The sequence below is a fragment of the Convolutriloba macropyga genome, chromosome 4 (genome assembly GCF_964194025.1).
Source record: "Convolutriloba macropyga chromosome 4, txConMacr16.3, whole genome shotgun sequence".
Classification (NCBI taxonomy): Eukaryota; Metazoa; Xenacoelomorpha; order Acoela; family Convolutidae; genus Convolutriloba; species Convolutriloba macropyga.
This window is the reverse complement of record NC_134471.1, coordinates 15,499,442-15,525,102: the sequence shown is the minus strand read 5'-3', so window position 1 is coordinate 15,525,102 and position 25,661 is coordinate 15,499,442. Positions and strand designations below refer to the sequence as shown.

Sequence of the window (25,661 nt, the reverse complement as noted above, 5' to 3'; positions counted from 1 at the left end):
ATGTAGCCAATGAGAGCTAGAAGTTGCTCATAATCACATAAAGTACTATGACATAATCTACAAACTTTAGTCCCTGTTCGCTTTATTAAGTAAGTCAAACATATAATCGAAAATAATTAATTAATGTCGAAAGTTTGAATTAGGTAAGTGAGAAATGAAGCGCAAAAAATATGACTTATGGGAACTCAAAAATGTCATTGAAAGGTAAATTGAATAAAAAACAGAAGTGATTTTTTGTTTTTAAAAATGGGTTTTTCCATTAAAGATCACCAGAAAAATTATAGCGCTCCCCCAAAGCAAAACAATTTGCATACAATCAAATCAAACTTTAGGGTTTTTTACTTTTAGTTGTTTAGTTGTTTGTTACATATTTTTCTTTTTTTCCAGAATTGAATGCTGGACCTTTTACAATCAGCGTCAATATTTAATAGAATTGGTCAAGCTTGTTCCGCAAAACATGCTTTCTGAACTGGAAGTCTGCAAGATATGAATCTATCATATCCCTATTAGTTACAGACATTCTTTTTTTGGTTTTGCATACTGCCACAGAGATTCCACGCTTTTAGTTTGTGCTTAGTTGAATCCATTTTGCGAATGATCTACAGTTTGATGACTGCAAATTTGATGTTTGTCTAGAACTTCATATGCCGACCATAAATCCTGAACTACGGTTGAACATGGCTCTACATAATCTTCGATGCACTTGATTAGAATTTCGGAATTTTATTTTTCACATCCAATGGTTTTTTTGTTTCACGATTTATTCTTCAAACGCTCAAACTTATGGGTACACTCGGCCCCTGTTGTATATTCCTTTGCAAAGGAGGCTCTCATCTGTCTCCACGATGCAGTATTTACCACCAAATTGTTTGCCGAATCGTCAATCATTTGCCATATGCCGAATCGTCAATCATTAGCCATTTATTGTAGAAAAGTTTTGCTAATTTATACAAAAGTAGGATAATCAAAAAATAATTACCAACGAAAGCACTAAAACAAAGAAATTACCAAAAAAATTGCCAAAAATAGCTTAAAAATTTTCAATACAGCTGAAATAACTCAAACATGCAATAAAAAACAAATCTTGCTTTTTTATTTAAAAAAAGTTGTTTTTTTTCATTGAAAGCCCCACAAAATTATAGCCCATCCCCAAAGCAATTTATGTTTCGTTCAATCAAACCCGTTATTCAGGGCTACAATTGTTTGTTACAAGTTTTGGTTTTCTTCCAGTATGGAACGCTGAAAATTTATAAACGGCGCCACTTTTTCTTGGAATGGGTTCAACTTGTTCCGCAAATAAGCTTTCTGAACAAGAAGTCTGAAAGATTTGAGTCTATCATATCAAAATTGGCCAAAAACATTCATTTGCTTTTTGTTTTTGCTTACGTCCACAAAGATTCCGCGCTTTTGTGGTGTTACGGTTGTAAGATTGATGCTTTTCTAGAACTTTATATGCGGACCATAAATCCTAAACTGCGGTTGAACCTGGCTCTACATAATATTCGATGAAATTGATTAGAGTTTCAGAATTTCAATTTTCGCATCGGATGTTTTCTTTCCGTCTCAAGACACATTCTCCAACACAATTTTATTTTTTGTTTGCAAAAGAGACTCTCATCTGTCTCCACGATGCAGTTTTTACCACCAATTGATTTGCCGAATTGTTAATCATTAGCCATATGCAAACCTCCCACATATGCATGAAGAACTCCACAGCTGAATTTTTGCCATTCCCAGCTGGTTTTTGCAATAGTTTATAATGGCAGCATCAGTGGTCCACAAGTATTTGAACACAAGGAATCTATTAAATTCCGTTCGAGATCGAGTGAGCCATGTTCCATTTCTAACAATTTTATCCATTCGTTTTCCTCTTATTTTGCATCACTGTCCTTGCCTTCGAGCTAGTTGGTTGTCAGGCCTGCTAAATAGCATCTCATGACCATTTGGGCAATACTTCACTTCGATAACTATATCATACTATTGGAATAAAACTATTGTTTCCCATTCATGTTTGCTTGTACCTACAATTTTCGAAAAAATCATAGAAGCCAACTTTTAAGAACTCAGAGTAAGAGTACACAAAATTGGGGTGAAAAAAAATCAAGTAAAATCAATTATGACGGGCCTCTTTTAAGCCCCTAAAACTCTTTGAAATGAAACTCATATTTCTGCTTATAGTGGCACCTCTGTTCATGCGGATAGCCTACCTTGATTTTTAACATTATAAAAAATTGTAACTGCTAGTGTAGAATATGCAATAAATCCTCTCTTTCTTAACATCCAAAAAAAGTAGTCGATTTTTATAAAAAACCAGGAACACCTTCTGAGGGCTTCAAAAAGATTTTTCTTTTCTTCGCTACGATGTGTAAACAAAAGGTGAAAAACTCTATTGAAGGAAAAAGCCAGTCCGGCATATAATTTCCCTTAATTTCAAAAAAAAATTAAAAATTTATTTGAAAAATTATACAAAATTAGAATAACCAAAAAATACTTACCAATGGAAGCACTAAAGAAATGACCAAGAGAAGTGCCAAAAATATATTGAAAATTTTTTGAAAATAGATGAAACAACACAAAAATAAAATAAGACTCGCCTTTTTATTTAAAAAATTTAAGTTTTTTTCCATTATAGTCCCCAGAACATAATAGCTCACCCCAAAGTAAACGTTTTGCATACCATCAAACCTAGTGTTCATGGTTAAATTTGTTGGATACCAGTTTTTGTTTTCTTCGAGTATGAAATTTTGGAGATTTTAAATCGGAGCGATTAATTTAGAAAGGGTGTAAAGCCTGTTCCGTAAAACATGCTTTCTGAACAAGAAGTGTGAAATATACGAACCTATCATAACACTTTTAGTCGCAAGCATTCTTTTGCTTTTTGATGTTGCATACCTCCAAAGAGATTCAACGCTTTAAGTTTGTGCACCCGTAGTTGGATTCACAAAATTTTCGGAATGATCTAGAGTGTGATGGTTGTAAGAATGACGCTTTTCTAGAACTTTTTATGCGGACCATAAATCCTAAACTGCTGTTGAACCTGGCTCTACATAATATTCGATGAAATTGATTAGAGTTTCAGAATTTCAATTTTCGCATCGGATGTTTTCTTTTCGTCTCAACGCACATTCTCCAACAAAATTTTATTTTTTGTTTGCAAAAGAGACTCTCATCTGTCTCCACGATGCAGTTTTTACCACCAATTTTTGTCGAATCTTCAATCAATAGCCATATGGAAATCTCCCACACATGCATGAAGAAATCAACAGCTGAGCTCTTTCATATTCTAATTTTTTTGCAACAGTTTATAATGGCAGAATCAGTGGTCCACAAGTATATGTACATAAGGATTTCATCAAAGTCCATTCGAGATCCAGAGATCCAACAAGCCATGTTCCATTCCTAATACTATTATCCATTCGGCTTCCTCTCATTTTGTATCACTGTCTTTGCATTCGAGCTAGTTGGTAGTCAGAGCTGCTCAACAGAATCTCATGACTGTTTGAGCAATTCTTCACGTGGATATTTATCTCATACTCTTAGAATAGAGCTATTGTTTCCCATTTATGTTTGCAAGTACCGACAGTTTTAAAAAAAATCATAGGAGCCAATTTTTAAGAACTCGGTGTAAAAACAGCGAAATTGGTTTGATGAAATATCAAGTAAAATTAGTTATGACCGGAAAACCCCTCAGACTTTTTGAAGCTCAAGGTTTTGCTAATTGTGGCTCCTCTTTTTTTGCGTATCGCCTACCTTGAATTTTGACATTTGAAAAGATTGTAACAACTGGAATAGAACTTTGAATAAACCTGGTCTTTCCTAAACATGCTAAAATATTTTTAGATTTTTATACAAAGTCAAATTTAGCCTCTATGGACTTCAAGTTGACTGTCCTCTTCTTTGTTACGATGCGTAAACAAAACTTTGAAAATTGAATGGAGAAAAAAACCCGACCTGCACATGTATTCCTCCATTTCGAAAAAAGTTAAAACAATAAAAATTAGACAAAAATTCAAATAACCAATAAATTGGATTTATGGGGAGAAAAGATTACTAACAAAAATTTCCAAAATCATTCATTTAACAAAAATTTAGTTTATTTTCAAATAAGTGTAATTAGATTCTACGTAAAAACCTGGTTTAAGCGATTAGGAATTTTAATAAATTGATTTCCTTTTTACAATTTGACTAAATAAAGTTGCGGTTATCGCAATCACTAGTTCTGCGGTGATATGAAACCTCTCATTTGAAATTATTAGCACTCCTTTATTAAAACGCTGAATCAGGCCTATAGTGATGTTTTCTGTGGCCTTCGAATAATCTGATGCCGTATTTAAGCAAATAACGAATATCAATAAAATTTAGTATAGATGAGTTTTTTATTCAAATATGTTTATCATATTATGATTATATTATCATCCACTGTTTCCGCCCTTAAAAATCGGTGAAGCAACGGTGGAAAATTCTAATTTGTTCACTCTTTCCACTCTTTTCGCCGATTTTTAACGATTTTTGAACGCCTCGACCCGGGTAGTTGGAAACTCTACTTACGAAATTTTGGTTTGACACGGACAAAATCTATGGTAAAGCGACTATTTTTTCCAGAAAGAAATCAACAGCTCCTGTTCTTTGCAGGTATTGATGTTTTGTTTATCTAAAGTGAAAACTTTCGCACTGTCATCATTTTTGAAACCGAGCATGAGAACAAAAGTCTGATAATTCCGACCATAGGTCTAAATAATCCTCTAGCTTTTGTCCGGTCTTCTGTTTTTGAATATGCTCGCAGATTTAATCCACATTTTGCTTAGGTGTGACTCGTGTCGGTCAGCAACCAATCAAGATCCGAGAAGAACGAGAGGTCCCAATGACTCATCAACTTGTGACTCAACTTCACAAATTTCATTCTGCTCCACCTGTGACCTCTCCACTTCATGTTCAAGGTATCTACTCTAGTTTTGCGGACACCCCCCCCCCCCAACCTCGTGGTCAGAACAAATAATGGTTCCAAATTGTTATGTCCATGATCCGCATTGACGAAAGAGAAAAAAGATTTCAAAATGTCAATCGAAATCTATCTCACGCCGCGTACACTACCAATGAGGAAATCGGATAAAAAACATCATATAGGACTAAAGTGAGCACAAACAGAAACAATTCTTCGGTTCGTGAACAAACGTGTTTGCCTTAGTTGAGAGGTCGACCTATGAAACGACTTGATTGGCCAATATTGGTAATGAAAAGACTATAGGTCGACTCAAGTCAACTAAAGTTCCTAGTTTGTCTATGAGAGCAACGGTTTTCTGCAAAAAGTCAAGATTGTGGGGGTTATTGTGAGACGCTTGCAAGAATGTTATCAGATAACCATCTCAATTTTTTGAGGCCTTAATATAGAAAAGTACCCCAAACCTTGCTTTTGCAAGTCTTTTCATAAAGTCGGCCTCTCAACTAGGGTTTTTCCTTAGTGAGTTTCTTCGTGACACTGTACTATTCTGATAAGGTGTCATTGGGAAAAAGAGCGAGCAATCCGACAGAGCAAGAGCGGAGGAGGGGGAGGTGATTGTCCTTTTTGCAATCAGGGGAAGTGTCGCGCATCAACTTCCAGAGATGACGGAAGGTGGGCTCAGTTTTTGGAAAATTGTTCCGCCTTGCAGAAACTTACAATATAGGTTGACGATAGTTCCACTAAATTCGGGGCTATAATGTGATAAAGCTTATTTCAGCATTTTTCCCGTGAAGCGGGGAATAGGGTTCCAGGAAACTTGGCAAGATTTCAATTATGGTAACGGAAAATGCGAAGTACCTCGCATTCATTCCACTCCAATTCCATACATTTTGTTTCTAGTAAATAACCCAGGTTGAGATGCCAGACCGAAATGAACAAACAAGGGGGCGTCGTGCGAAATTTTTGAGCGCACGAAAGTCTGGACATGTGGACTTTCCGTCTGGACATAGACATGCTTCGTCTCTTTTTTACGTCCATTTTGAGTTTGAACTTTAATTACACGTCAAGTCCTTAGCCCAACCTCACATCTACTGCAAAACCTTGATCATGTTGATCAAACTATTCATCAAAAAATATATAATTGTTGATCTTCATTTCGAAATTGTTAGACCGTCAGCAGTGGGTTCAGATTCAACCTCTATACCCGTGAAAAGAATTGTGAGCTATGGTCCAGCTATGGACTGGGAGAAAGGAGGGAATAATGAAGGGGAGGGGAAGGAGTACGACCCCTCTCAAGACTTCTCAGAGGCTTTCTCTTCATCAGGAGAGACACCTGGACTAATGTGCAGAAGTTAGTTCGAACTGGCCGACTAGTTATCCACTAATTAGTTTTTAATACGATAAAACAAAAACAGTCACAAACCTTGGAAAAATCGCGTCTATATTTTGGTTCTTAAATAAGGATTATTGCCCGGGTCGAGATTTTTGGGTAAATTTTTGTACGAAATGCGGTGAATACGGCGAATTTTTGTAAGAAATGCGGTGATTGCGGTGAATGCGGTGAAAATAAATATTTCACCGCATTTCACCACATTTCTTACAGAAATTCACCGCAAAATTCACCGCGTTTCTCACAAAAATTCAAAGCATCGACTTTTGTGGTAAATTAATGTAAGAAATGCGGTAAAAGCGGTGAATGCGGTGAAAAAAAAATCACCATATTTCACCGCATTTCTTACAAAAATTCACCGCGAAATTCACCGCAATTCTTACAAAAATTTACCGCAAAATTCACCGCGTTTCTCACAAAAATTCACAGCATCAACTTTTGTGCCAAATTAATGTAAGAAATGCGGTAAAAGCGGTGAATGCGGTGAAAAAAAATTCACCACATTTACAAAAATTCATCGCATACGATTACCAAAGTTTACTCAATCTGAAATAAATTCACAAGAAATTTCAATGATGTAAGAGACAGTTGGCGCAGTGGACTAAGCAGTCGAAGGCATTCAGGAGGTCAGAGTTTCGCACCCGTGTGGGGACGATTATTTTTGTAAGAATACTGAGAACGCGGTGAAAATAAACAATTCCTTAAATAAGGATTATTGCCCGGGTCGAGGTTTTTGGGTAATTTTTTGTACGAAATGCGGTGAATGCGGCGAACTTTTGTAAGAAATGCGGTGATTGCGGTGAATGCGGTGAAAATAAATGTTTCACCGCATTTCACCACATTTCTTACAGAAATTCACCGCAAAATTCACCGCGTTTCTCACAAAAATTCACAGCACCGACTTTTGTGGTAAATTAATGTAAGAAATGCGGTAAAAGCGGTGAATGCGGTGAAAAAAAAATTCACCACATTTCTTACAAAAATTCATCGCATACGATTACCAAAGTTTACTCAATCTGAAATAAATTCACAAGAAATTTCAATGATGTAATAGACAGTTGGCGCAGTGGACTAAGCAGTCGAAGGCATTCAGGAGGTCAGAGTTTCGCACCCGTGTGGGGACGATTCTTTTTTGTAAGAATACTGAGAACGCGGTGAAAATAAACAATTCGCCGCGATTCACCGCAATCACCGCAAAAAGATGTAAGAAATACGCGGTGAAAACTATTTTTCACTGCCTTTAACCGCATTTCTTACGAAATCTCACCGCCAATTTTCGACACGGGATTTATCTGACAAATTGCTCTCAAGAAGTTTGTAGCAATTATAATAATCCTGTCGGTCTTTTTTATGCGATTTTTCGCTTGACCAATTCTTTGTCTGACCCATTTGACTTTTCGGCCTCAAAAACGGGATAAACAGGTAGCGCCCAGCGGGAATTAAGTGCTCTTAGAGCCTTTCAGCTCAAATTGTTTTGGAGATTTATAAATATGATGTGAAGGGCGGTCTTTAGAGGTTGAAGACACCCCCACTGTTTACCCGCCCCCCACTATTGACGTCACCCCCCAACGCTCTGTTGCAACCATCAGCCCCCGATGAACCCTCCCTCTCCCCGCTTCCTTCCCCAACCCAACCCCAACCCGTGGCTAGCTATTGACGAACAACCGCTCTCAAAAAGCACGCAAATTTATAATAATTCATAAAAATAATTTATAATAATTTTTTCAAGCTTTTCGAAAATTTTTAAATTTTTGTCGTTTTTGAGTTTTTCAGCCCTAGATGTCAAGTAGCCTCTCTACCGTTTAATCAGAAGTTACTCTATAGTTTCTAGAGGCAATTGAATCTTTTCCAAGATATTAACATCATGATGTTTAGCATTTTTTTGACAAAACTTGCAATTTCAATTTCTTTGGCATTTATTGTCATTGTGCAGGTTTTTTTCAGCCTCAGGATCAGAAAAACTCCGTTAGGGTTCGATAATAAATTACTGAAAATTTTTTATGGGCTATGGATTAGTTTTTAAATTCTTAATATCACTAATTTTAACAATTTTTTAATAATGCTTGCATTTTTTTTCGAAACTTTTTGTCATTTCTTAGGTTTTTTCAGCCTCAAGAGCCAATGAACCTACTCAAGCGTTTGATAATAGATTACGGCACAGCTTCTGAAGATGCAGTGAAATGCTTTTCAAGATTTCAATGTCACGAACTTAAGCAATTTTTTTTTTAAATTTGCATTTTTTTCCAGTTTGATTATTTTTAAATTAATTCATTATTTTCCTGCCCCAGGGCTCAGGTTGCTCCTAAAAGGTTTGATAATAAGCTGCTCCATAATTTTTAGAGTTAACGGAATATTTATCAAAATTTTGATGATTCCAATTTTTTGAATTATATTAAAATTTTTATTTTTATAATGTTGTAAGTTATTATCATGCTATAAATTATTATTATCTTGTAATTTTATGCATCCTAATGAGACAGTAAAAATATTTAAGGCTTGAATTAGGGATAATGGATAGTCTCTTGAGACAATGAAATGATTCCGTAGATATTATTATCACGAATTTTTAATTAATTTTGTTAAAAATTGCAAATGTTTATAAAATTTTTTGAACATTTTTGTCCTTTTTTGAGTTTAACGATCGTTACTGGCCTACTAAGCTTTTATATCTTGTTGATGAGTTACTTAACAAAACTCCAGAGACAAGAAATGGTTTTGAACAGTTGTTTTTCGCTGCGAAATCTGGAAACTTTTTTTTTGAATTTTGCACTTTTCCATATGAATAAATACTAACAAGGCTAGAAATCTAGAAGTTGCATAGTCGAATCTCATCATCAAAAGTACTCCGAGCTTTCTCTCTCTCTCTCTCTGTGTGTGTGTGTTTGTGTGTGTGTGTGTGTTTGTATGTGTGTGTTGGCTGGATTTCTTTCCTTCTCTTTCTCGTTCGCGATTTATCACTCACTCTTTCTCTCTGTCTGTCTCTCTCTCTCTCTCTCTCTCTCTCTCTCTCTCTCTCTCTCTCTCGCTCTCTCTTTCCTTAACTTTTTTTGTTATGCCGCACTTCAGTTGCTCTTATGTGGCGTGATGTCATCATCTATTACCCTCATTAACGCTGAATTTTAGTAGAAATGTATGAACATATGTTTTTTTCATAAATTATTGAACTAGCTCTTTTTAGGGAATCAATGTTAATGACTCTCAAACGAAGTTTGCAGCAATTCTATTAATCCTGTTGGTCGTTTTTATCCAATTATTTGCTGGACCAACTTTTTTATCTGACCCATTTGACTTTTCCTCCTCAGAAACGGGATAAACAGGTAACGCCCAGTGGGCACTAAATACTCTAAACGCCTTTCATTTCAGCTCAATATTCTCCAAGTACGCGATCCACAGGGACTGTTTTGGAGAGTTAGACTTATGGTGTGAAGAGCGGTTCTTAGAAATTGATCCCCCTCCCCACATCAACCTCCCATACCCAACCTGCACATCTTTCAGGCCGTGAGGGCCCCGTGAAACCAAAGATCCCCTCCCACCGTTGCCGCCCCCACTGTTTCCTCACCCCCCCCCCTCCCCGCCCGCTACAATTGCCTCTCGCCCCTTCAATTAAGCTAAAGCTAGCTACTGACGAAACCAACCGCTCTCCGGTCGTTGAGAGCAATTGACCAGTCGTTAGTCGGTTATGTTATATAACAATAATTATATTGTCTGTGTAATTTTGCCGACTTTTTAAACATGTTGCTTGAGGCTTGATTGAGTTCTGCTTGATTTTTTTTCATTATGCTCAAAGAGTTTTTCGACATCAGTTTATCATAAAAGCAATCTACATCTATTTTTACTTTTTTATCTTTAGATTTTTTTTGTAATACAATCAGCCCCAGTTCGGTTCATTGCAGTCAATGGCTGCTATCGTTTTTGAACTAATGGATACGGATTCACTAAGCAGTAGGCTTACTATGATTTACCATTTTAAATTGCGGAGGGATTTGTCTACAACCTCGCTTATTTTCTCAGTGAAAACCCTAAGCAACTTCACAAGTTAAATTGGCGGACATGAACTTGCGCTGCTAAACTAATGTAAAAGAGGTTCAGACAGTGAACAAACCATGAGATAACCGATTTTTCATACTGCAGGAAAAAACAGAAATCAACGCGTGAAATGTTGAGCAACTCGCCACCACTCCAAGTCAGAAAGTTAATTGAAGAACTGAAAATTGTTTTTATATACGCATCAAATTTGATATTAGTTAACAGAATCATTACATTAGGGATATTTATTTATAACAGCGGCTATTTATAGGCTATTTGTTGAATAATTTGTCACCGGTTAAGGCCAGAACCAGTTATTAACCAATAAATAATCAAACAAAGATTCTTTTAGCAAGTTTTCTTCTGCAGATCTTTCCTTGAGAAAAGCACCCAACAGAATGATGTAACTACCCATGATCAATTTATTATGCTCAACTAACCTCAATGAAAATTATGAAATTCACATTAGTGGTCCAGATTTGTTTGCAAAATTTGTGCCCGCCATATATCGTCTTCAATTTTTTGGTCTGACTACTTGACATTTTTCCCTCAGAAGCAAGATATCAGGTAAAACGCGGAGAGCGCCATATCCCAAAGCGGTTCTCTTAAAGTTTTACTAGCCTAGCTGTAAACAGATTACCAAAAACAATAAGAGCAGAAAAACTGTTTACAGGAAAAGCATTGTTTTTAGTTGCTCTCAATTGAAGTTTGTAGCAATTATATTAGTCCGGTGGTCCTTTTAAATGCAAGTTTTTGCAACTATTGACTTTTAAACAGGTTGCATTAAAGGCTCTTAATTTCCTACGCCTTACTAGTCTCTTTGAACTCGGTTCACCAAAACCATTAACAGTCCGATCCACCAGTCATCCACCCACCCAACTAACCCCTCCCTCTCCCCACTTACTCACCCCTACCCCCACTAACTGACCCCCCTCCATATAATCAACCTAACCCCAGCCCACTCACCCCCTAAAACAACCTACATCGCTTGGGTGTTTGGACGCCCTCTCATCCACCTCTCCCAACCCTGCCCACGTTTCTTGACCCCCACTCAGCTCATCCCCCCAATGCTAGCATCTCTAACCTCCCAGCTGGACAACAGATACAAGAAAAATAAACATTGCACGCCATTTGATTCATTATGCTTGATAGCCCGACTACTGAACCATCTCTATAAAGTTCCACAATAAGTTGCTCGTCGGAATATGATTTGGTAGACTTGGAAAACTTTGCCTGTTCTTGATTTCAGGTTGATTACTTGAATAAACTGTTTTTTAACTCGACTATCTACCAGCCAACAGGATGAAAGTGGGACAAAATATCACTCGAAACACGAACCCTCGCCCTTTTCTCTTATGTAAGGTTATTAGACTCTTGTGGGACCCTGTCCACTGCAAACACAGATGAAGGATCAAACGCATATGAAGGATCTGCAAACATAGAAGGATCAATATTGGAATTAACTCCGAAAAATTAATTACAACGTTCTTAGCCATCAAAAGAGAATTTGTAATTTCTAGTTAATATCTTTTTTGCTTTCACTTCGTTAGCCTTTTTCTGAAAGAACTAATCCGTGATGGAAACTTAAATTTTTGAAAAACAATAGACGGAACGCTTAACATACCGAACAAAATTTTATGGAAAAATCTGTATAATTGATAATTTTTTATCATGGTTTATGAGAATTATCTCAACTGTTAAAAGGCAAAACTGTTTGCTGATCCATCGTACTGCTGTAGGACACAGCAGTATTTAGAGGTCACTATATCAAGTATAATCATATAAGGAAAAGTCAAAGCGTTCAAAATGAAATCGGAAATGCAGAAGTCATGATTTGTATGTAACCACGTTTTAGCTTCATAAGCTTTGTTGACTGTCTATATTACAGTTGATTTCTCGATATTCTTCCGTTACAGTAAAAAAATATATACCTAATGTTTTAAAGGGAAAGGCGTATTTAGATAATAAGTTAGGATTCCCCTACTCCTACAATGGTGATCCTTAACTATTAACATACGCCTAATACGGAAGCTAACTACCTATTTTTCCCTCACGATAATCAAAATCAAACTTAATCGTTTTATTACAAAAAAATTTGAATCGAACTTTACCTTTGCTCGACTTCTTAAATTTGTTTCCTTTCCGGGGCCCCGTTATTTTTTCGCATTACCGGTTTTACGGCGATAGCTGGTTCGAGGGGTAGCCCGGTAGGTACAGGTTTGGGGGGGTTTCGGTACGGTAGGTTCGGGTTCGGTAGGTACAGGTCAAGGTTTGGTAGGTACAGGTTCGGGTATGGTAATAACAGGTATTGGAAAATGAAATCGTTCAAAATGAAATCGGAAATGTAGAAGTCATGATTTGTATGTAACCACGTTTTAGCTTCATAAGCTTTGTTGATTGTCTATATTACACTTGATTTCTCGATATTCTTCGGTTACAGTAAAAAAATATATACCTAATGTTTTAAAGGGGAAGGCGTATTTAGATAATAAGTTAGGATTCCCCTACTCCTACAATGGTGATCCTTAACTATTAACATACGCCTAATACGGAAGCTAACTACCTATTTTTCCCTCACGATAATCAAAATCAAACTTAATCGTTTTATTACAAAAAAATTTGAATCGAACTTTACCTTTGCTCGACTTCTTAAATTTGTTTCCTTTCCGGGGCCCCGTTATTTTTTCGCATTACCGGTTTTACGGCGATAGCTGGTTCGAGGGGTAGCCCGGTAGGTACAGGTTTGGGGGGGTTTCGGTACGGTAGGTTCGGGTTCGGTAGGTACAGGTCAAGGTTTGGTAGGTACAGGTTCGGGTATGGTAATAACAGGTATTGGAAAATGAAATCGTTCAAAATGAAATCAGAAATGTAGAAGTCATGATTTGTATGTAACCACGTTTTAGCTTCATAAGCTTTGTTGATTGTCTATATTACAGTTGATTTCTCGATATTCTTCGGTTACAGTAAAAAAATATATACCTAATGTTTTAAAGGGGAAGGCGTATTTAGATAATAAGTTAGGATTCCCCTACTCCTACAATGGTGATCCTTAACTATTAACATACGCCTAATACGGAAGCTAACTACCTATTTTTCCCTCACGATAATCAAAATCAAACTTAATCGTTTTATTACAAAAAAATTTGAATCGAACTTTACCTTTGCTCGACTTCTTAAATTTGTTTCCTTTCCGGGGCCCCGTTATTTTTTCGCATTACCGGTTTTACGGCGATAGTTGGTTCGAGGGGTAGCTCGGTAGGTACAGGTTTGGGGGGTTTCGGTACTGCAGGTTCGGGTTCGGTAGGTACAGGTCAAGGTTTGGTAGGTACAGGTTCGGGTATGGTAATAACAGGTATTGGAAAATGAAATCGTTCAAAATGAAATCGGAAATGTAGAAGTCATGATTTGTATGTAACCACGTTTTAGCTTCATAAGCTTTTTTGATTGTCTATATTACAGTTGATTTCTCGATATTCTTCCGTTACAGTAAAAAAATATATACCCAATGTTTTAAAGGGAAAGGCGTATTTAGATAATAAGTTAGGATTCCCCTACTCCTACACTGCATCTATAATGGCCGAGCTCACACTAAACTTTAGTAAGCACTCCAAAAATCTGAACTATGTTTGCTATGCCTATTATATTGAAAGACCAATAAATTATGAAGTCAAACAAAGAACATGACTTGGCACCTCTTTTATGTTTTTATAGAATAAAAAGCAATGTCGAAAATTTTAATAATTTTAAGAAAATTTTAAAAAGTTCAAAACTTAATGTGCAGGTCTGAGAAAAGGTATATCTCACAATCTTCCTAGTTTGCATGTAACTTTTTAAAATCTCAAATTGAGAGTTTCTAAATTTTTACAATAAGTTTTGAGAATTGCCACGTATATTTTGGCATTATAAACTCGCTTCAAATTTCATAATTCTAAAAACAGCCGCAACGTGAACACTTTGATGTCAACTACCAAAGACAATTGCGAAAGCTGTTTTGGGAACAAGATCCGAAAACTTAGTTCCTGTGTCTTTAGGCAACAAAAAACTTTAATTGATCTCTTATTTTTGTACTTTCTGATTAGCCTTTTTCTGTATAGACTAAACTGTGCTGAAAACTAATTGTTTCGTATTTTAAAAAAATTGAAGAACAGACGCATGAAGTGCAGAAGGAACTCTGCAAAACCTGATCTCAAATTTCAGTTTTTATCTAGAAAACTGTTTAGCGGACAATTTTTCAAGTGATTTATGTAAATTATTTCCAGTTTCGCAAGTTTTTACTTCCGGTATGATGACTAAATCTCAGAAAATGTACCAGCAGAATTTTAAAGGTTTCAACTGCATTTGATTTGTCTATTGATTTGAAAGACCTGGAGGAAAACATTTTCACACAAAGAATGTCACCTCAGAACTCTTGAACTAGTTTGAAAAATAAGAAAACATTGCTAAAAGTTTGATAATTTTTCGAAGCTCTGAAAGTATTCACTAAATTATTCTGTTTACCTGAAATTATATGTACAAATTTAAATTTTCTTAATTTGAACTTCGATGAATAAACCCTATGAATTTTCTCAAACATTTTTTTTCGTTCATTGAAAGTTTTTGCGCCAATTGTTAAATAAGAACCTTCCTTTTGAGATTTTTTAGTTTGTTTAATTGAAAGCAATACAAATGGTTTTGAAAAAAGCTTGCTGTCTCATTTTTAAATTTCCTTCATTCATAATTTTTGCGACGCGTGAAATGATAGCGGAGCTGAAAATTCAATTTCTGTCCACTATGTTTTTATATTGAGTTTTTACGTTAAATCAATCTATTGGAAAATTCAAACTGTTTATCAGTGCCGTGTGATTTAAACTTGTATTGAATTTTACCTTGCAGTAAATTTATATTGTGCACTCTAAAAATTGCGTAAAAGTTGCGCTTTATCTGCAAAAAAAGACAGCCAGAAGTGCCAACATATGAAAAATTATCATGAAGTTTTTTCGGGAGGTTTAGTCTGGAAAAAAATCGACTTATTATGAGCAACATTGAGCAGTGTGAACAATCCAAAACAAATAATATGCAATCATTTTAGTTATAAATTTTTGCTGCTATTAGCACCTCACTGTTTATAACATTTAAACGTGGGGTTCCGAAACAAAATAGAGCCAAAAAGCAAAGAATTGCAAATTTATAAGCATTTGTGACAATTCGCAGTTAAGTACTGTTTCAACAAAAATCGCTGTATTGAAAAAAGTCTCAGAACTAACACTTCAGTTCTGAGACTTTTTTGTCATCCAATTTAACTGTGGCAACCGGAAACGTAGTATGAAAAAGTTCAGCCTCTATAACAGCAACGTTCAATAAGGAATACAAATCTAGCCTTGGCTTCGCTGTAGCTGCTTGATTGATTGCGCAATTTGTTTCAACAATTTTTACTTCTTGACAACATTTGAGAAATGCGAAGTCATGCATCTGTGCACTCGAATGTAAGAAAAGATCACAGTTTATGTATATACGTGTGTTTATAGTTACGCTTGTGAAATATACTTACGTTCAGGACTTGGAATTAACGATTTTAGTTTTTTAGAGGGAAAGGTAAATGTAATTATATCACTTGATTGAACCGTTTTTGAAAATTTTTGAACGATGATGTCCGACAGAATATCTTGGAAACAACTAATTTTATTTTGGGTTTCGTATGGGCCAATTGAGGCATGATCAAACGAAAATCTATAAATTGTTCTGATTAGTCCTGAACAAAGTGGAGGACATTTGGTGGGGAGGAGACCCAGCAGAGGTAATCTTGAGGCCAAAAATGGAGGCCGCTAGAGCCAGAGCCAGACAACAGCAACAGGTTATTATTCAATTATAAGATTGAAGAGGTTTTTTCAATTTTCACTAACAATTTGGTTTTTTCCGCGTGAACTTTTAAGGTATCCTAGACTATAACATTTGTTGTATCTTAGTAAAGCTCTCTGTCTGAAATGAAAAAATGAATTCAGTTTTCTTAAGTTAACCCATATTGGTGAGCATGTTGATTGTTCTGATGCCTTTTTCTGCAACTTGTCAAAATTTTCGGCAGTTGACCATCCAACAGAGTTCTATGTCTGCAATTGCTTGCTTAATTGTTTCTGATTTTTTGAGAAGAACCGCAAAAATTGCATATATCTTGTATCAAATTTAATGAGTTTAGATGCTTTAGTCCAGAAGGTAACGTCCGAATACCGACAAACAAAATTTGTTTTGAATTGCACGCTTACATTTTTATTTTTCGATGAAAAAACTTTTTGTCATATTGACGTTTCTTTTTCAGTTTCTTCTTCAACGGTTCTCTTTTGTAGCTGCGAAGCTGTAAGTTGAGTGTAGCTATATTGCTGTGTTCGTGTGGTTTATTAATCCTAGAATTGGATTGCACTGGTGCTCTGTCTTTTTGTTTGCCTTTTGTAAGATGTTTTAATACATATTTCCATGACTTTGAGCTTTCAAAACGGGATAAACAGGTAACCCCCAGTAGAAATTAAGTTTCATCAGAAGCTGCTTTAGTAGCTTTTAAGTGCTTGAAGTGCTGAAGAAGCTGGGAAGGCCTAAATTAAAGGTGAAAAGGTAACTTTTAGGCGTTCTGAGCCTAAAAGCTCAGAAAAATTACAAAAGTTTTCACGTTTTTTGGGGTTCTCCTGTTAAACTTGTCATAAATTGACGTTTATCAAAAATTGATAGAATTCTTTTGCAAGAAATAATTTCTTTTGTGTCCATTTTTTGTCCATTTATACGGTTTCGTAATGCAATCTTAAACGCGCAGTAATAATTTTTGTACTTATTTCAATTTTTTTGAGTTCTGAATTTTTGGATCTTGAGGGGCCACTGAACATTCTCTGGGGTTTGAAAATAGGTTACAGCATAAATTCTTAGATCAATGAAAATATTGTCGAGACGCTAGCAACCTCTTAATTCAATTCATTTTTCTTTTTTAAATCAGTGACAAGTTTTACGGTTCTTTAATCTTCAGGGGCCAATGAGAAAAAATTTGAGAGCTTGAAGATAGGGTGGATGCTAGTTAGTTTTTGATGAAAACCAATTTGGTTTTAAAACAATAATACCAATTATCCGAGCAACTTTTGAAAAAAATAGCCAATATCTTTTTTTTTTAATTTTTGTAAAAAGTTCTGTCATTTTTGGGTTCTTTTCTAAAGGCCCACTGAGCTTTCTTCAAGCTTTCGTTCGGATTGATGCTTAATTTTTGCCGACATAAATTTAGCTCGTAGTACATTAACGTCAAGAATTTGAGCTACTTTTCTAGTTTTTTCTAAATTTTAAACTAATTTCTAGTTCTTCCAGTTCTTGCATCTCGTTGACTCCTATTTGTGCAGCACAATCTCTTCTAGTCTGATGTTACTTGTTCTGTTGCTTTTAGTGAAAACAAATTACATTCGAAGACAGAGGTTTGAATAATTAGATAAACGCAGAATTTAGTCCGTTTTCTTAAAGTTTTTTGGTTTGTTGTGACATTTTCTATTTTTCTGAGCTTAAGTCGTCTCGTCATTAAAACTTTTTTGAGCCCGGTTTTCCATTCCCTGAGCAAATTTGAACGATACGATTTTTTTTCTATGATGATGCTGACATCAGAAAATCTTATTTTTTTTCATCGAACTTCAGTTTTTATACTATATGTTTGCCCGTCATATATCCAGTATGATTTTTTTCTTTTTAGCTAAATTCTGATCTTTATACATTTGGTCTGCTGATTAGGTACATGGGTTATAAGTTTATCAATCAAAATCATTTGCTATTTATATAAATAGAAACTGATTGATCTAATGAAAAGCATTTGCATCAGTCGATCCTTACAGTCAAAAGAATTTGGCTCAACTCACGAAAAAGTGTCTGCGACAAAGTAAATTAACTATATATTTAGCACCCCTCTCTTTTTCCTCCTGTTCGTCGTACTGCTACTAATTTTCTTCTTAATTCGAAGCCCCTGACTAGGAAACGCACATCGTCAATAACGCGTTTGTTCCGGGAGAAAATCTAACCTAACGCATAAAGTATTTAAATAATTTTAGACACCTCAAGCAAATTTTTACATCAATATTTAATCCTGCCCCCCCTCATCGTTGTGGTCGTTGACGTTAATAATTTTCTTCTTATTTGTAAGCCGTCAGACGGCGTCAGACTATTTTTTCTGATAGAAAAAACACGTAAAATTATAAATATAAGACATATAAAAATTATAAGACATATAAAATTATAAACAATTTCAAAAACTTCAAGAAAATACTGTATTTTCAGCCCAACGAAAATCGAGAACGAGAATTGTTGGCACATCAGAGGTCACCTGAACAGCGTCATTCGGCTTACCTGCAACAGCAGAAACTGCGTCAATCAGTACAGAATCAACTATCGGTAAAAAAATGCTTACTTTCGACTGCATCACTTCTAAGCCGTGTGTATAAATGGACGGCGTTTCAAATGGACGACAAAATTTATTAGTACATGCAAAATCTCATTATGGGCTTATAATTTAGAACCAGTTGTGATAGATTGGGGCGCTCTATCGCGTACGGTTGTGATAGGATTAACATTGAGTTGAGGATTAACATTGAGAATGCATGCATTTGTCGTCCAGATGAAACAAAATTCAGTGTCGTCCAAATTCAGTGTCGTCCATTTGAAACGTCGTACGGTTGATCGGCGCCCGTGTATGCCAAACTAGATATTCTTCGTATCGAGCTGATTAATTTAATTGGAAGACGACGGTAGAGCCGAAAGGGCGCAGAGCAGAATGCCGTAAAATGAGATTTAAAGCCGAATATTCCCCTATTCGGATGGGTCGGTCAAACATTTTACTTCAAAAACAATTTTTTGTGAAAAAAAATACTTTAAAAATTGTGTAACCGCAGGTCTTTCCGTGGTCGCAACGTAAGCATTCGGCACGTGACTCAGCACCTGTTCGGCTGTGACTCGAAGCGCTAATTTAAATGAGGACGGCAGGCAACATGGTGAAACATTTATTAAATAGTGTCAAAAGCAATCGTCTGATATGCTCAGTTTACTAGCAGACTTGCTTTTCTAGACTTTTTATTATGGCAGTGAGTGTAAAAATGTCCAGTAGAACAGAAAATAACAACAATCGTCGATTCAAAGTAACTATTAATGGACTCGTTGACCTAATAATATTCATTGATAATGGACAGATTTATGCGTAATTCAGTTCTAAAAACCGAACAGAAAATCAGTAATATCTATCTGTCCGCAAATCAGAAATCTATCTGTCCGCAAATCAGAAATCCAGAAGGTTTTTTCGCACTACGATTTTCATAAGCACCGTCCAAATTATCGTGTCAACAAAAATCTCTGACTTGAATGGGTCGCAAAAACACCTAACCAAGCAAGAAAATAGTTTTAAGGCTGTCGTTCTTGTCTCATTTACTGATTAAAAAATAGATCAATTTCATTGGATAATTTATTACCGTTAAAATCACTTCTATTTGGATCAAACATGATTGGAACGTAGCTTTTGATGATTCGTAGTTATCATTCGGAGAGAGAAAATAAATTTCGTGCTATACATCGATAGTGAAATGTCAGTTTATAATGCGCAGAATTATAATTTGCTCAACCTGCCGTCGCTGACAGTTTCAACAAATTTCAATATTCCATAAAAATTAAATAAGTTCGTAAACATACATAACAGTTGCCGAAGTGAAGTCCACTTTCCGCCTCAGATTAGTTTTTGTGGAAGCCCATTCCGCAAAATTGTCTTAATCGAGTTTCATTTGATTTGGGAGTGCATATTGCGTTTTCGAAGAATGGAAGCAAAAATAAGCTTTAAAAGGAGCCGAATCGGCTTTTAAATGAATTGACTCGAAACATTACTAGATTTCACAAAGTCTTATCAATGCTGAAAATCTAGTATTTAATGCTCTCTTCAAAGGAAAATTTGCCGATAAAAATTTGGTGGGCTTATCCTAATTGTCTTAATTTGCTTCGCTTCAAATAGGATTAAATTTTTGTGAAATGTCCTTAGAGCCGCACATAAATCTATTAACATTTCTTGGACAAGTTTTCTTTGTTAGGCTAATTAATTGCCGTGTGGTAACTACTTACACGTATTTTACTTTCGATATTGGGCGTCAAAAGACTGTGGGAAGTGAGAGCCACATTCTTGGTAATTAGTTTTTGTTTTGGTGCTGGTAGACGCTAGTTATGAAGTTGATACAGACAAGGATAAAATAAACAGTTGAGGTCTTTAGACATTCCGTTTATTGGAATTGATAATCGTAACTAACAGCTATGCATTAGGTATGCAGTTTCGAACATCAGATATGTGATAGAACACTACGACTTCATTTCCAAAAAAAAAATTTACCGACTTTCCACGTTTCATTATTTTCCAAGTAGTTTGTTAGCCAGCTGTGAATTTTTGAGTGGCGGTTGATATTAAAAGATGTTGATCAATTCTAAAAAGAATTTTCCTTTTAATAAAACATTTTTTAAGTTAACTTTTTGTTTCTTTTAATTATAATTTTCCTTAATTTTGTTAAGTTTTAACAGCTTATTTACCAAACCAAACAGAATAAATATAAGAATTCGTTTTGAGTTATGTTGCTTGATATTTAATCAAGTGAAGTGACTAAAAGTCAGTGACATTCATTTATGAACCAAGATTTTCAGCCAACTTGCTGCAATGAACCGAAATTAACCGCAAAAAAATGGCTAAGAATATGCAGTTGGGTTATTTTGTTCTCTCTAAGCTTCTGTTACACTCAAGCTTTTTTCACTCACTGACTGATCACTTAGATGCTGCTCTATGTATCTGGTCATTATGGGTCCCCAATAGACTGCATATTGAGTTAAATTTAAAACCGAATTGATGGTTAAATGCCCAAATTAATCTGTTAGCATTTAAAGTCCAATTCTTTTTATTGATTTCGGAGTTACAGTGCACTAGGTTGTCATAGTTCTTTAGAGCAATTGAAGAAGAGTTTAGAAGCAGAATTTGATATGATTTTGGATTCTAACTAAAGCTGCACACTGATACACCATTTTTTGACTATAAGAAACAAATTCTGTCAAATGTATCTCTTCTTTTTGATTTCTCTAGAAGGAAATTTGAAGCATTTAGTATGAAGGTGTTCGTATTTTTATGCAAAATTGTTGCTTGACCATTTTGAATTTTCCAGTGACGTTTGCGCCCCTTACTTTTTCGTTTTGCGTGATCTATATTTCTCTCCCATTCACAAGTGTCAGCAACTTAACCTACCGGAGTTTACTACTAAAAGTCAAATAAAGAGTTCGCCCGAATTGATGTTGTTCTCTCACTTCAAAATTTATGTGTGATCATAGTGGGATGGTAACATCTAATGACGTCATTTGAAGCCCCCCTATAAGCAATTCTTTAGACGTTAGTTGGATATTTTTTCTTTCTCTTTCTCAATCTCGATTTTCAAAATAACTTCTTGAACACTAAAAGTTTTGAAATTTCACATCCGCTGAATACGTTATTTTCACTAGCAGACTTTCAAAGTGCATATCAAATTTCTGGGTTCAATCTAAAAGTTTTGGATGAGCTGATGTCGACCTCAAATTTGGGTTGAGCTTAAGTCGAGCTAAAGTCCGACATCAATAATTGGCATCCAGCTAAAGTCTTTTTGAACACTTAAGTCGAGCGGAGGTCTCTTCATGGGCCGTTAGAGTCAATCATGGTCTTTTCATTGCTTTTTTTCCGGCAGAGCATAATTTTTTCATAAATCGAGGTCTAAAACTGGGGTATGCTCAAATGGACTGGAAATGAAAAAGTTGGTTTTTGATTGTGAATTATTTCGGGATCTCCTAGTGAGGCATGCTAGCTCCTCAGCGTGCGCAGCTACCTTCCAGGTCCATATTGTTTCAGATCTATTTGCACGACTTGAGTGAGTTATGTTTGCTCTGTTTAGAAAAATGAGAAGCTAGAGAGGAAACTTAGTCGGAGTAGAGGTAGCAGAGACGATAGAGGTGGAGGCAAACAAAGTCTCTCTCCATCCGCCAACCGACGAAGTACCTCAGCGTTGCAGCCAATGAGCGGGTCAAAGTAAGTGATTCGGCACAATCTCATGACATGCCAAAAACATCGGTCTGGTAACCAATGAATGAAACTGGAAACTAAGACGTTCAATTGGCAACCATGAAAATCATCATAGGCGGGGTCATATTTATTCGCCTGCTTGTGATATTTTTCATCGTTGCCGATTATAATTAATGGTTAATATGCCAATCTAGAAAGGCTAAATCAAAAAGGGCTTACGAACTACTATATAGAACAGCTTTTATCTCAGATTTTATCTCGGAAGCACTACGGACTAGCTAATTTGACTGTTTAATAGCCGCCCTCATCTTCTCAGCCGGCTATTATAGCGCTCCTATTTTTTACTTCGTCGAACTTTTTTTTCGCTTTACCAATTTTGCCGCTTTTTCGACATTTTGCGTCAAAATAAATCGCACTTAAAAATGTTTTTATACAAAAATCAATTTTTGTTGATATTTTCTTTTCTTTCAATCCCAATAGAGTTATGAGAATCAACGGCGGCTATTTTCCGGCAATCTGCCGGGTATGTTTTGGAACGGAGTCTGAGTTGTAGAAAATATTCGACGTCTTGAAGTTGCAATAAGTAACACCAACTGAGCCGCTAAAAGGTTCTAAGATCACTCATAATAGCTATTATTTTGCTTCGAACATCAGATTCCCATAATGATGTTTTTTGTCCTGTTACACTATCAGATTGTGCCCAAGGAGTGAAAGGGTCTCTGATAAGAACTTTGATGAGTCCTAAAGTATCTGCGACCATATCGTACCACCATACTAGTTAGGGGGTCTAAGCAGGCGCAACTAATGTGGAAATGTATTTGTAACCAGCATCTCTTACATGCAAGACTAGTGTTCTACCCATTTACACCAACTGGTCCTAAGGTCTCGAACTTGGGCATCTCTTAAAATCCATTCTCATGTTCTTTCTTGCTCCTCAAGGCTTATTTTCTTTAACCAAGTAGTCGTTAAACAAATAGAGCTTCTTCTCAATCTAATCTTATGCAAAAATTACTTTAAGTTTGTTCTCTCTCAACCTTCTAACAACACTGTTGTCCAGAAAACAATCTTGCAAAACATTGAACAGTTTTCAATATTTTTTATGGTACAGTTTTTCAATGTTAACTTTGTCCTGCATTGCTTCTTTAAAAATCAATCTTGCTTTAAACATTTCAGGTGATAAAAAATATACTCTAATCCTCATCCAGGACAATGCGCATCCTTTCAATGTTATTAATAGCCGGTGTCAGCAATTTCAGGCGGCTATTATTGCGCTCCTAATTTTTTTAACGTCTTGAGTGACTTCAGTGATTTCTACTGCTTTGCAGTTAAATTTTGTGTTGGTGGCGTCATTTCTGCTTTTAGGTCAATTGCATGGCTTACCTCACTACAAAAATGACTTCTGAACTCACTTATGGAACTTTAATTTTTTTTTGAACATTTACTAATTAAAGGTGAATAGTGTGCATCTAAATAGTGCCAAACTTATATGCCCTAGCTCCTGAGTAATAGAATCTTGAGTTTTAATATCGAATATTAATTTTGAAAAAGCTCCATTAGCGTTTTTCCTTGTAGAGCAAATGTGTCTCATAAACATGAGAGTCCGAATCTAACCCAAAAACTCTAGTGGTCTATTAAAAAGCTGGTGGTCGATCTGTCAATCTTATTTCTTTAGTTGTTTCAATTCATGGTAGGCCACAGGCGTCTATGGTGGCTATTTTCCGGCAATCTGCCGGCTATGTTTCAAATATTGTCAGATCTTTGTTCAAATCTTGCAAGATATGAATCATGGAAAAATTTTGAAAATTATATTTCAAACGTTCAAGTTTGATAGAACAGTTATAGCACTTGTACTTGATAGAAAAAAAACCGAATGAAAACTAAAACTCAACTCTGTTTGATCAAAGTAAACAATTAGCTTGTTTAATTGCTCTTGAACGAAGTTCATAGCAATTATTGCAAACGTGTGTCTTTTTTATGCAAAATTTTCGCTCGACGGTCTTGATTTTTCGAGTGACTTTTACGGCCTTGACTTTTTGCGTTTCGCGTGATCTAAAATTCTCTCTCGATCACAATTTCAAGCAGCTGAACTCAATTGGCGGCAACTTAATACTTCATGTCAAATGAAAAGTGCGCCTAAACTGGTGCCATTTTTCACTTTAAATCTTAATAGTGGTATATCTTAACCTCTAATATTGTTATTTGAAGCCCACTTTTGAACTTCTTTGTCCCATTTAGGCTCCCCCCCCCCCCCCCCGACTGAAGCAGGTTGCAACTGATTAGAGCTCCCACTAGTCGTTCGAGAGCAATTCATCCGACGTTTAGTCGGTTATGTTTATTAGTTCTGCTTGTTTTTAACTGCCCATGATGAGAGGTGATCCATATGAAAGACAAAAAAAATTCGGAGAGGGGGGGGGGGGGTTGGGGCAACTTCCTTCCTATGATTACATTGTCCCAGACCAAAAATAATTTTGAACCAGACCACAAATATTGAATTTGAAAAGACCAGCGGTGTTTTCAAACCCAATATCGGTAGACCTTGGTCCTTTTATAAATCGACCTCGCAACTATGCTAATCAATCGTTTCCACACTCATCTTTTCTCCTCTTTTAGGCGATCTCTGATGTCAAAGCGGAGTACCCGACAAAGTCTTCCTCGCAAATCAAGAGCCCAATCCTCCCCACGAAGTACAGGAGGTGGAGGATCAGTCCTAAATAATCCTCGATCAATTTCGGGAACAAGATCCAGGCAACAGTTGCAAAAACCCGAGAACTTGTCAAAGATCTCGGAGTTGAATACGAAGAACTCCATGAGGTCTGGCAACGACTCAAGGTCTGCGACCAGATCAAGTGCAGCAAAATTGGACACTGAGACCAAACTGAGAAGAAAGTCTTAAATAAGTGATCAAACAAAAATTGAAATTTATTTGCTTCTTGAGTGAATAAAAATTGAAAAAGTTGAAACCGTCTTGGAAGAGTTTAATTCGAAGCAACTGCTGCTTAGCCTCAATTTCAACGCACTCAATTGGTTCATCACTCGATATATGATTCTCAAATAATGTTTGGATCTGTACTGCTCCCCCTCCCCAGTAATTCTTTTGCCCCCCCCCCCCCGCTCACCAATACAATTTATGTAAAAAATGCACGTTCGCTTGGGGGCGTAGAAGGTATATGCCTACTAAGCGGGGGGGGGGGGGGTGAAGAATAAAACCAAAAATGATTTTTGAGGTGCTGTGTCGAGAGGAATCAAAGTTAGTCTTGCAAGAATATTGC

The 25,661-nt window shown here is 36.1% G+C and overlaps 1 protein-coding gene across 1 annotated transcript in view; it reads left to right on the top strand.

Moving 5' to 3' along the window:
- LOC142337993 (uncharacterized) overlaps nt 1–25,352 on the top strand; it is a 244,820-nt gene extending 219,468 nt beyond the window's left edge. Inside the window, exons 40-46 of the mRNA XM_075387627.1 lie at nt 4,806–4,937; nt 5,495–5,611; nt 6,109–6,290; nt 16,082–16,185; nt 18,618–18,731; nt 22,265–22,398; nt 25,003–25,352. Of these exons, the coding sequence (XP_075243742.1) occupies nt 4,806–4,937; nt 5,495–5,611; nt 6,109–6,290; nt 16,082–16,185; nt 18,618–18,731; nt 22,265–22,398; nt 25,003–25,285 (1,066 nt within the window). The 3' untranslated portion in view covers nt 25,286–25,352. The remainder of the gene's footprint in view (nt 1–4,805; nt 4,938–5,494; nt 5,612–6,108; nt 6,291–16,081; nt 16,186–18,617; nt 18,732–22,264; nt 22,399–25,002) is intronic.
- The last annotated feature ends 309 nt before the right edge of the window (nt 25,353–25,661 follow it).